This window comes from Haliotis cracherodii, unplaced genomic scaffold, assembly GCF_022045235.1.
Source record: "Haliotis cracherodii isolate W230 unplaced genomic scaffold, xgHalCrac1.p SCAF_12, whole genome shotgun sequence".
NCBI classification, from domain to species: Eukaryota; Metazoa; Mollusca; class Gastropoda; order Lepetellida; family Haliotidae; genus Haliotis; species Haliotis cracherodii.
The window spans coordinates 14,478,564-14,492,757 of NW_027266267.1; the positions used below are offsets into that span (position 1 = coordinate 14,478,564).

Genomic DNA, 14,194 nt, shown 5'->3' on the forward strand with positions numbered 1-14,194 from the left:
GATAGGAGACGTCTTCATATCATATCTTTTAGCAGTTAAAGGAAGTAACATTTTGCTGGAATATTGCTAAAAGCGGCGTTAAACCATACTCACTCACTCACTCATGGTCTGCAGCTGATGGTTGTGGTTAGTGAGGTTGTAGACAGACTGGCGCCTTCATTGTAACGAGGAACAATAAACAAACTGTTGATATGCAGGCGATGAAGACAGAATTAATTGGCGGATGTCAACGTTTTTATTCTTTCAATGCATTACGGCGTAGACGTGTTCGGACCTGTCATACTCTCATAACCCAAGGCTGTAGAGGTAAAGTCTAAAGAGTTGTTCATACCAAGATTGTACGTTGTACCTACTCTCCTTCTGGAGCAAGTATGTGAATCAATAATTTTACCATAACTTTCCGTTTTGTGTTGATTAAAAAATATATAATAAATGGGTAAGCTCTGTATAGTGCAAATGGTGCTAAATGTTCACTTCTCAGCATTACAGGAAAGAAGTGTACATACAATCTATGTCATCTACAGTAAACTACGATTGATATGTCGATGCCTAAGGCGGTGCGCTTGCAAAGGTGTACTTTTGTGTACAGTGTTGCAGCCCTGGTAGTGGCAAGGACATCTGCTTAAGTTGTCATGTGTTTCTGTATTGTCGTCTTTCATACAGCTCAAGCTATGCCGTAAGGCAGGAATCAGTTTACTTTAAATCAGGCCCTGTACTGGTAGTGTATAGTGGTCTATAATATTTATTAAAACATTTGTTGTTAAAAGTCACAATATGCACACTATATTAGGGAGGATTATACTTAATCGCGTCTGGATCTGACAAACTACTGATTGATATTATGAGCAATAGTCCACGCTATCCAAATGACACATAGAAATAAAGTCACATAGCCTTACAATCCAATCTGGTCACCTCAGCCGACAAACATATGTTGTTGGGGGGTCTATTACAATCAAGAATCACCATGGAGATAGATCAGAAGTAGCATTAAATATGTTAAATATCTATTGCTTATCTGGGGGCACAGGTGGCCCAGTCGTCTAAGGCGCCGCGATTCGCTGTGCAGAGTTGCGTCCCTTGGGCACGCCAGAAACCTATGATTGTGGGTTCGAATCCCGGTTCGCCCCGATTATGTTTCTAGGTTTGTCAGCACCATACCCGTGCTCGTGGGTTTCACCTTAGTGGTAAACGTCTGAGACCTGCATCACTTCGGGCTTTCCTCCCACAATAAGCTGACACCCGTGATATAACTGGAATACTGTTAAAAGCGGCGTTAAACCCAACTCACTCACTCACTCACTATTGCTTATCTCGTCCAGAATGATATTTATGAGCAATTTACTGTCATAAGCTGCCAAGTTGCTATTCATCTATCTTCGATTACATACGCTCTATACAATACAAGAGGTTGTTTTTGCCTGTGCAGAAAAGAAAATCTACCTTCTTTTTGGAAGCTTTGTAACATTGTGTTCATTTGTTTTTTGTAAACAGGCAGTGACCAACCACTAGGTCCATTTTAATGTTCTCTAAATCTGCCTCAGACAGAGACAGTTCCAGTTCATTATAGAAACTGTCTATAATCTCATTCCTGTCTGACTTCTTCCTTGCAGCAAGGCCCCCCTCCAGAACCGTCTGAAGCCAACACTTCTGTGCTCCAACAAACTTCCGAGCAAACGCCTTCCTGTGATCCTTTCCCATCGTATCATTCAATTTCCGCCATCGAGACAGGAAAACAGACTCATGACGCCTGACATCGACTGACATCATGCGCAGCCCTGCCTTGTAGACGTCAGATTTAATGTTACTTGTCTCTCCCAAGAAGTCGTCCAGATTCCTTAAATAAACGTTCAAAGTGGCTCTTTCATATTCCTCCTGCGTAATTTTGCCCAAATCCCTAAAATGTCTCCAGATTTGAATTATTTGTCTGTGCAAATACTCATAAGACCAATAATCGTGTTCCTGCTCGCTTCCTTTCTTCAACATGGCGGACGCCGTAACCAGCATTATTCCACCATGTCGGAGTTCCTTTGATCTCGCCAAGAGGAAGCGATTCCAGTCTTCTCCCGACATCTTCCTTGCCATGTCAGTCTCTCCTTTTGTCGCGTCTGGAAAATGACTCAATGAATCTTTGAAAGGAACCATCTTCTGTGAAAAGAAATGAACAGCCATCAAACAAAGCACAATGTCCATCGTCTCAGATTTTACACATTGCTCAAAGAAGTTAGAACCTGTGGCAAACACATACACATTTCCCAGATCTTGCAAATAGCAACACTTCCCGTCCGATTTTAACCCATGGATTCGGTTGAAAAGTGAATTGAAGTCGCTGGTAGCTTGGTCTTCGTATATAACGGTCACTGAAACGTCCTGACCGTGTTTCTTGCGTAAAAACAGTATGATGTCTCGGATGAACTCCATTGAGGTTGCTCCGTCGGCCGATCCATAGTCGCCAATGGTGACATGGCGGGTGAAGGGGTCAACCGGAAGTCTCTCAAGAAGCCGGAAGAAGGTTTCTCTGTCCGAGTCCAGTAATGAGATACATTCTTGCGCCATATTATCGCCATAGTAACCATCTCCAACTTCTCCGTAAGGTAGATGACTATGAGAATGAGACATTTCAGGGTTTTTTTCTGAAAAAGTAATAACACATAAATATAAGTATTTGCAAATGGTTTAGAGATTGCAGCATTTATGGATTACACTTGTAATATAAGCAACGATTGAAGCAGCCATACAATACAACTATTGCCAGAAATGTTTTGAAGTGAACATAAAATACCGCCTACAAGTATTACACATTCATACAAGTCATAGCATATTAACTCATTTGTATCCCAGCCTATGTTTTTTGTTTTTCTCTGTATCATGCATCTCTAAATGTATTATTTATTCCATATGTGAAACAAAGCAAAATGTGAGCAGGGCTCACAATACCACCGGCTTCGACACACTAATAATTTCTCAGAATATCCACTTCTCGAAATCAAACTTTGTATTGCACATTTCCCACTGATGTCTTGGAAAGCAATCCATAAAGTAGTGTTCAAGTTATAGGTCGCATAATTAGTATAGAAAGTGTTCTTTATTTTGAAAAAAATCAATTGCGTAGTTCTGATGTCATAGGTCGCACAAATGTGGAAGTACAAAAGGCATTCTAAGTTCAAAACATGTCAAAATTCATATTTTCTAAAAAAAGCCAACATATCAAACTTTGCACTGCACCTCTTCTATTAGTTGGGAAAATGTTCGTTTAATCAAAAAGAATCAATGCAGTAGATCCAAATTTTAGGTCGCACAAATGTATAAGTAAAATGACATTGATACTCAAGCCTGGTTTGAGCATTTCCAGGAACTGTTTTCAGTTCCATTTAGCCATGACGATAACAATTTATTTGACATGGAATTCAACGAAGATAAAGTTGACAGTGTAACAGATGATATTCTTGAATGTCCAATATCTAAGGAGGAAATAATTGACAGCATATCCAACCTTAAAGATAATAAGGCATCTGGAAATGATAATGTGATAGCAGAGTTTTTTAAACATTCCTCAGATATTTTAATACCATATTTGGAACCATTTTTAATATCCTTTTAGAGAGATATTTTCCAGATAATTGGACAGTTGGCATTATTGTTCCTCTTCACAAACAGGGCGCAACCAGCGATGTTAATAATTATAGAGGCATAACTCTCCTAAGTACATTCAGTAAAATATTTACTTGAATTATTAATAAGAGACTTGTTTTCTGGGCGGATTCTTTGGATAAAATAAGTGAGTTACAAGCAGGTTTTAGAAAAGGATACTCAACCACTGACAATGCTTTTATCCTATATCCTTTAATTCAGAGATATCTATCAGTGAAACGAGGGAAGCTATATGCTGTATTCGTAGATTTTGCAAAAAGCTTTTGACTCTGTGAAAAGGGATAACTTGTGGTCACTCTTTCAAAGACATGGGCTAATTGGAAAGTTATTATGCTCTCTATATAAAAATGTGAAGGTGTGTGTCCGGAACAATGGCGCTATATCGGATACTTTTGTACGTAGCATGGGTGTCCGACAAGGGTGTATATCAAGTCCCTTCTTATTTTCCTTCTTCATAAATGATTTAGCATATCAAATCCAAAAAAATTGCACTGATCGAATACAACTACACCCCGAAACTATTAAATTATTTCTGCTTATTTTCGCTGACGATATAGTCATGTTCTCGAGCACAATACCTGGCTTGCAAAGGCAAATACATGTATGAGAGAGTTATTGTGACCGGTCAAAACTTACTGTAAATATGGATAAAACCAAAGTTGTACTTTTTGAAAGTGGTGGTAACATATCCGAAAGAGAAAAATGGCTTTACAGAGGGAAGCCTGTAGAAGTTGTTCCATTTTTTAAATACTTAGGCTTGTGTTTTACAAGTAGATTAACTTGGTCAAGGAATGCACATAACATTTCATTGCAAGCCAAGAAATATTTTGCAGGCATATTAAAAAGTCTTAGAGTTCTGGACAATATTACATATGATGTTTATTTTAAAATATTTGATACAAAAATAAGCCCGATTCTATTGTATGGATCAGAAATTTGGGGCCCAGAACATATGGATGTTATTGAGAAAATACATTTATATGCATGTAAAAGGTTCTTGGGGGTAAAATCTAGCACAGAAAACGCAATGGTATATGGTGAATGCGGACGGTTCCCCATGTATATCAATAGTTATTTAAAGGTTATTAAATACTGGTTCAAGCTATTAAATATGCCATCTTCAAGATACCCGAGAAAATGTTATAATATGATGCTTCTCTGCCACAGCCATGGGAAACAAAATTGGTCATCAAGACGAATGTGGATATTGTTATATTTGGTTACAGCAACATGTAGATATGCCACAACATTTCTTCTCCCGTTTGACACAGACTTAAAAAGAAATGTACATTCAAAAATGGCATGGTTCTTTTTTCCAGTTCTAGAAAAGCAAATTACTACACTACATTTAAGACTACTATTATACTAGAACCTTATCTATTAAGTGTAAATTTACATAAGTTTAGAACAGCTCTTTCTCAATTTCGTTGTGGCTCACATGATCTATTTATTGAAACAGGCAGATATGAAGGTATTGCATGAGAACATAGACTTTGTAGGATTTGTAAAACTGATTGTATTGAAGATGAATATCACTTTTTATGTGTATGTCCAGTGTATAAAGATTTAAGAGCAAAATATCTAAATAACTATTTCTACTGCAACCAAAACGGTAACACATTTTGTAAATTAATGACTTGTGATTGTACAGAAACTATCAGAAATTTATCAAGGTCCATTTATCATGCCATGAAACTAAGAAAATGTATGAATTTGTAACACGCCCCAGACAATGTACTATAGGCCTTTGGCCTCATAAGTACCATGAATAAAGATTGATAGACATCAGGTGTGTATTTACCAACACCAAGAAAAAATCTACAGGCATGATTTTGAACCTTATTATTTCCTTGGTACTTCAAATAACAGTTTCATATTGCCATACAGGTGCTTTTACGTGTATACATTAACAAAATGTACATACAGATTTGACCGCCTCCGTGGTCTAATTGCAGAGCGTCCGCCCGGAGAGCGGAAGGTCTGGGGTTCGATCCCCGGCCGCGTCATACCAAAAGACGCTAAAAGATGGTACTTGTTGTTACCCTGTCTGGCGCTCGGCATTAAGGGGCTAAAACAAGGACTGGTCGGCTCGGAGTCAGTATACTGTGTCTGAGTGGGGTATTCATGTTAAACTGCGGCATGGTATCTCAGTAAGCTAGCGCATGTAATCGGCATCAGTCCGGACTAGTACAAGCAGCCACACAAACACACACACGTACATGCACGTCGCTATATAAGTGCAATAATCTTGGACGCGACGTTAAACCCCATTTCACCTCACCACCTACATACAGATTTACGTAAATTATCGGCATGTGGAAATATAGACTTAAAAGTTAAATCTTTAAAGTTAAACCTTATCGCACAAACGTCACAAAATAAAAGTTATATTGGATAATTACGTGTCACAACTTGGCCTCTCCGTCCCATTGTCAATCTATCATTCAGGACACTACAGTACAGTTTGTACACTACTGAAACTAAACCAATCACCCTAAATGAGAGGGAATCTCTAGGGTCTGCAGTGTTTCGCTACAGGATTAAGCATGCCCTCAGACCACATTTTTGGGATCTGCCCTGTAATTTAACAGATATTAAAGAAGTTTACTAGAAACAAAATAGGGTTATTAGTCCTTAAAACTCCAATAGGAATATCATCAGGTCACGTGGCTTTCTCTTTTGTTACCTTTGACATTGCGAAAAAAAAATCATCACTTGTTATGCCATCCTCAAAATATGCAAGAAATAGAGATTACTACACGAGTGTCTGTGAGACACCATTTATCTTACAACGAGCGAAAGCGAGTTAGATACGCTTTGAAAAAACGAGTTGTGAGATAAATGGTATCTGACAGGCACGAGTGAAATAATTTGTTTCTCAAATACCCTAAAAACACACCCTTTAAGCATCGAACCGATGCATTCAGTCCATTCTCATAATGGCAGTGGCGTATCAATACAAAACAATACGTCACAGGACGTACTGCTTACTACTCATAAATAAAGAGACCCTACATAAAAAGGTCTCCGCTATGTCTGCGGATTTTCAAGGCGATGATAATAATCTAGATCAGGTAAAAAAAAACACTGGAAATATTTACAAATATATATGTACATCAGTCGTTACTTTCGACAAATTGGCGTGTACACTTCGCGGAATTTCAGTGGAGGATTTTCGTAGATCTAGGGATCGTGTATCGAGTCATCAGAAACAATCTGACAATTAGTGTACTGTTATTTCTTTTAATGTTTTCCAAAGTAACCAAGTGAATAGTAGATAAAATGAAAATAACTACCTACACATGTCCACAACGTAGACCATATGTTCATTACCTACACATGTCCACAACATAGACCATATTTTCATTACCCACATATGTCTAGAACATAGACCATAAGTTCACTACCCAGATATGTCCACAACGTCGACCATATGTTCACTACCTACACATGTACACAACATAGACCAAATGTTCATTACCTACACATGTCCACAACATAGACCTTATGTACACTACCGAGATATGTCCACAACATAGACCATATGTACACTACCTTCACATGTCCACAACATAGACCATATCTACACTACCTTCACATGTCCAGAACATAGACCATATATTCATTACCTACACATGTCCAGAACATAGACCATATGTTCATTACCTACACATGTCCAGAACATAGACCATATGTACACTACCTTCACATGTCCAGAACATAGACCATATGTTCACTACCTACACATGTCAAGAACATAGGCCATATGGTCACTACCTACACATGTCTACAACATAGACCATATATTCATTACCTACACATGTCCAGAACATAGACCATATGTTCATTACCTACACATGTCAAGAACATAGGCCATATGTTCATTACCTACACATGTCCACAACATAGACCATATGTTCATTACCTTCACATGTCCACAACATAGACCATATGTTCATTACCTACACATGTCCAGAACATAGACCATATGTTCACTACCTACACATGTCCACAACATAGACCATATGTTCACTACCTACACATGTCCAGAACATAGACCATATGTACACTACCTACACATGTCCAGAACATAGACCATATGTTCACTACCCAGATATGTCCAGAACATAGACCATATGTTCATTACCTTCACATGTCCACAACATAGATCATATGTTCATTAACTACACATGTCCACAACATAGACCATATGTCCATTACCTACACATGTCCACAACATAGACCATATGTTCATTACCTACACATGTCCACAACATAGGCCATATGTTCACTACCTACACATGTCCACAACATAGACCATATGTTCACTACCTACACATGCCCAGAACATAGACCATATGTTCATTACCTACACATGTCCAGAACATAGACCATATGTTCATTACCTACACATGTCCAGAACATAGACCATATGTTCACTACCCAGGTATGTCAAGAACATAGACCATATGTTCACTACCTACACATGTCCACAACATAGACCATATGTCCATTACCTACACATGTCCACAACATAGACCATATGTTCACTACCTACACATGTCCACAACATAGACCATATATTCATTACCTACACATGTCCACAACATAGACCATATGTTCACTACCTACACATGTCCACCACATAGACCATATGTTCACTACCTACACATGTCCACAACATAGACCATATGTTCACTACCTACACATGTCCACAACATAGACCATATGTTCACTACCTACACATGTCAACAACATAGACCATATGTTCACTACCTACACATGTCCACAACATAAGCCATATGTTCACTACCTACACATGTCCACAACATAGGCCATATGTTCACTACCTACACATGTCCACAACATAGGCCATATGTTCACTACCTACACATATCTACAACATACACCATATGTTCACTACCTACACATGTCAAGAACATAGACCATATGTTCATTACCTACACATGTCCAGAACATAGACCATATGTTCATTACCTACACATGTCCAGAACATAGACCATATGTTCACTACCCAGGTATGTCAAGAACATAGACCATATGTTCACTACCTACACATGTCCAGAACATAGACCATATGTCCATTACCTACACATGTCCACAACATAGACCATATGTTCACTACCTACTCATGTCCACAACATAGACCATATATTCATTACCTACACATGTCCACAACATAGACCATATGTTCACTACCTACACATGTCCACCACATAGACCATATGTTCACTACCTACACATGTCCACAACATAGACCATATGTTCACTACCTACACATGTCTACAACATAGACCATATGTTCACTACCTACACATGTCAACAACATAGAACATATGTTCACTACCTACACATGTCCACAACATAGGCCATATGTTCACTACCCACACATGTCCACAACATAGGCCATATGTTCACTACCTACACATGTCCACAACATAGGCCATATGTTCACTACCTTCACATATCTACAACATACACCATATGTTCACTACCTACACATGTCAAGAACATGGACCATATGTTCATTACCTACACATGTCCACAACATAGGCCATATGTTCACTACCTACACATGTCCACAACATACGCCATATGTTCACTACCTACACATGTCAAGAACATAGATCATATGTTCATTACCTACACATGTCCACAACATAGGCCATATGGTCACTACCTACACATGTCCACAGCATAGGCCATATGTTCACTACCTACACATGTCCACAACATACGCCATATGTTCACTACCTACACATGTCAAGAACATAGATCATATGTTCATTACCTACACATGTCCACAACATAGGCCATATGGTCACTACCTACACATGTCCACAGCATAGACCATATGTTCACTACCTACACATGTCAAGAACATAGACCATATGTTCATTACCTACACATGTCCACAACATAGACCATATGTTCACTACCCAAACATGTCTACAACATAGACCATATGTCCACTACCCACACATGTCCACAACATAGACCATATGTCCACTACCCACACATGTCCACAACATAGACCATATGTTCATTACCCACACATGTCCACAACATAGACCATATATTCATTACCTACACATGTCCACAACATAGACCATATGTTCACTACCCACACATGTCCACAACATAGACCATATGTTCATTACCTACACATGTCCACAACATAGACCATATGTTCACTACCCACACATGTCTACAACATAGACCATATGTCCACTACCCACACATGTCCACAACATAGACCATATGTTCATTACCCACACATGTCCACAACATAGACCATATGTTCATTACCTACACATGTCCACAACATAGACCACAATGTTCATTTCCTACACATACACACAACAACTATATGTTCATTACCTACAATTGTCCACAACATAGACCACAATGTTCATTTCCTACACTTGTCCACAACATAGACCATATGTTCACTACCTTCACATGTCCACAACATAGACCATATGTTCATTACCTACACATGTCCACAAAATATGGTCTATCTTGTGTGTATGTGTAGATAATGAACATATGGTCTTTGTTGTGTACATGTGTAGGTAGTGAACATATGGTCTATGCAGTTTGTATGGATCTTTGTGTTGCAAGTTGTTTGAATGTGTAAACAACTGGCAGTGTATATATGCCATTGTATATTTTATTTATGCATTGATATGGTTTTTTTTAATGGACATATCTCACAGGCAAACTTGTCAAATAAGGTTCAGCCGTAACAAAACATGTGACACGAAACTAAACTGTGACCATTGATATGTAGAATGTCTTACTGCAGCCGGGTAAGACCGAACAGATTAGAGGCGCAGTATAGTACCAATGGATGTTAAGTCAACAAACTTACAGATTACAGATTAAACACCACAAGTGTTTGCCAGATTTCTTAATGTTCTATTACTGTTTCTGGATACTTCTACAAGCGCTATACAACATTTCAACATCAACATATATGAATATTGACACATAACATAGCACCCCAAGGTTATGTACTCTGTCCTGTTTTATTTATTTTATACACAAATGACTGTGTCAGTAATTGAAACAATTGATTAACCGTTAAGTTTGCAGATGACGCAGAGCTGGCCGGATTCATTTATCGCTCCCAATTTTCAAAATTTGTCCAATGGTACAACTTTATTTTCTCACTTTAAATGATAAAACGACAAAGGAAATTATAAGTTATAGATTTGAGAAAAAAGAAGACCCAAATTCTGCCTGTTGTTATTGATAACGAAAATATTGAATTGGTTGAACAATATGAGTATCTTGGCACCATTATTGATTCGAAATTCACATGGAATGCTAACACTGAGCATATTTATGAAAAAGGACCAAAAGCGATTGTATTTCTCAGGGCGTCCCAGGTATTTTAAACATGGTAATACAAAACTCTCTCCTTGTTTTATGGAACATTTATTTAAAGCATTTTATTTTTTAATGTCTACTGCTCGTATGGGAGCCTGTCTGTTAAAAATACATCTTAACTGCATAAAAAAAATTAATACATACAGTAAAATCTCAACTATCCAATTTCAACACTTCATCGAAATTTATAAAACTGCGCGTAAGAGACTTCATTCCGAATATCAGTTTCTACCTTCTGGCCTACGGCTGCGCATGCCGATACTGAAATCAAAAAGGACCCGGAACTCATTCATACCAGCCAGTATTAGCATACCAGCCCGCAGGTATCATTACTGTTTGATAGTGATTCATAAACACATGCTCGTGATATAGTCGGAATCGTAGAATTGACTCTGCTATATGAAGAGATTTCGATTGGATATGGAAAGAGTTAATGAGGAGCCATTGACCTGTGTTCACCAGACCATAAACACAAGGTCGGACCGTCTTAAATAGTGTTCGGTTGCTGGACTTTTATGGCATGGCCCATTCCACGAGGGTCCAGTCTAGCCATTGGGACTAGCCGACAGTAGAACAGTAGTGAATTTAGATGCGAGTTTATTGCCAGGGGAACACCGAGTTGACACGATTGTCGCGGGTTGGTAAATGTAAATGCCATTAATGAAGTCATTGTTTGTAGATTGCGGACATATTCGTTTTCAGTGTTGCCAACATGAGTCATTCCAGGTGATTGCAAATATTACGCTTTTCGTACGCTCCTCACTCCTCACTTTCTGTTTTGTATTTTGTAAGAATTAATAAGAGAAAGTTTTGTGTGGGATTCTATCATGTATAACTAATTCTAAGAGAAGATTGGTAATGAATATGAACAGCCAACAAATTTGTCACTCTAATATCTTCAGTTAAACTTGATGTTATACGCAATTTGTCAATATATATGTATCATGCGATGTCAGCTAGAAATAAGTTTATGTTGTATAAAACCGCTTCCTAAATGCTGTATACTATTGGCCTGTTGCCTAACAGTTTTGTACGAATAAATTATCGATCTATGTAATTGAAAAAGTTAACAAGACCAATAAAGTTAAGACCTCGTCAGCAGGCGGTGAAGATGTCAACTGTTTGGTGTAACACCACGCCCTGCTACACCTGTACCGTGTCTCAAAGTGTGAGCTTACATCAGTGAACTGCTTTCAATGAGTCGAGGTCTAATTCTATGGTTCGTTAAGTTATGATTTGATGATAATGCGTTTGGATGACGTTCAAGTCCCAATGGCGCCCATGACTGAACGAGGCAGAGACGAGGATCAACTCGTATCTTCCTAATAGTTGTCGCTTATCCCCGGGCGTTTGTGTGTGCTAGAACGAATTCTGTTAGCTTTTATTACCATTTACAAATCTGTAATATCCAACAAAAAGAAACTCGTGCTTACCTTTTGTGTTACAATCAAGCATTGAAGGGACTCGGTAGAAGCAGCTAGGGTAAGCCCGCTCAGTGCATATCGTTTACGTCGAAAGGCTGACTCAATCAGTTGGTAAACGTGGCGTGCCTCTCAAACGTGCTAATACAGGGTTATTGTATAATTCGTATCCGTCGTAAAGCATCACCTCGGTACATTACGAACTTCCATGTCAGAATCATCTCGAAATCCGCAGTAAATCACAACGTACAGTGTTTTATGACGAGAGAACTATCATAGTAGTTGTTTTCTAGTACAGATAATATTGACCGTCAATGTTTCCAGTACAGATACTGTGGACCGTCAATGTGTTCTTGTGACGATAGTATGGACTGTCAATGTTTTCTTGTACAGAACATATCACAATACGATTTCAAAAACAGAGCAAGCATGTGTAGCACGCAAGGCACATCGCTGGCCCTGGACTTTCGCGTGACGTGAATGTCTACCATACGTGCGCGGCATCAAGTATGTTACTGATGTTCGTTTGTGTATCTACATTTTGCTTTGATTCACCTCAACTTCCTCATCTGAGAAAATCAACGCCCAACCACCTCACTAACATAACAAGAACCTGTATCGGAGGGACAGTACTTTCAAAAGACTAATGAAGTGGAACGATTTCTGTAATAGAGAAAAATACACGGGAATCTGTTGATCCTCAAGTTGATTTCAGAAATAGATATTATTTGTTACCTAGATGTTATTACAATAAGCGAATATGTCCACAATTTGTTTAATAGTACAACAAGGGGTGTTTTCTTTTATTGAACACAATATTTGCACTGTCTTGATGTAAATAATCTAGCGTGCTGCCCATGTAACTTAAACATGAGTAAGGATAAGATTTATGGATGAACAACTTCTTGACTACAATTAAAGGGGCACTGATCTAACGCAATTCCCCGGGACTGGTTGTTGCCTTTATTATTGTTTTTTCGCAGTGACTACCCGGATGTAGAGCAGAAATCTAGACTAGCTCGCGACCTCTGTTGCGCCATTCGTAAGCGCATTAGTCACTTTTATGGATACCGGTAGTAATAAGAGCGTATGGTCACAATGATCAACAAAATGAAATACAGTTTTCGAGATAATAAGGAAATGTAGGCATCTTTGTGGGTAGCATCGGTAATGGTGACGAAGTTTTGATAAGTCACTTGCTTGGTAATTTTGCGATTTTCGTTTACACTATTTTGACTTGCAACACAAAGTAAATATTTCACCTGAGCATTGCTTTTTTTATAGTGTGTATATATTTTTACTGTCAAAATGTGTAACATATTTATTAAACGTCTAAATATTCAGTTATTTTACAAAGTGACTGAAAAACATTTCCATCTGTATTATTATGATAACGAATTCCAAACATTTTGATGTTTAATGTCATCACCAAGAGACTGAAAATGTTACATTGAAAAGTACATTTCTATGTTGTTTGGCTTCTAATCCTACATAATAATCTGTTGTGATGTTTGTAGGCCCTTTTGATCATCTTAATCAATCTGGACAGATTTTTTAGTCAAAATGACTGAAATATTTACACATTTTAAAAATTGCCTGAGAGAATCACATTTTACAAATTGACGGTAATCTATACACGCTTACAAAGGAAATGACCTGTGAAAACAACGCCTATCGCACATTGAAGAATTTCCCAACCAAGACGT

The 14,194-nt window shown here is 38.2% G+C and overlaps 1 protein-coding gene across 1 annotated transcript; it reads right to left on the reverse strand.

Moving 5' to 3' along the window:
* Positions 1 to 1,473: 1,473 nt before the first annotated feature.
* On the reverse strand, positions 1,474 to 2,556 carry LOC139457061 (uncharacterized). The gene has a single exon (XM_071238504.1). It carries the CDS (start codon positions 2,554 to 2,556, stop codon positions 1,474 to 1,476), a length of 1,083 nt encoding a protein of 360 aa, XP_071094605.1.
* Positions 2,557 to 14,194: the final 11,638 nt, after the last annotated feature.

What these genes read in the sequence shown, in the direction of transcription:
- LOC139457061 (XM_071238504.1), bottom strand. Translation starts at nt 2,556, where the DNA reads ATGGCGCAAGAATGTATCTCATTACTGGACTCGGACAGAGAAACCTTC.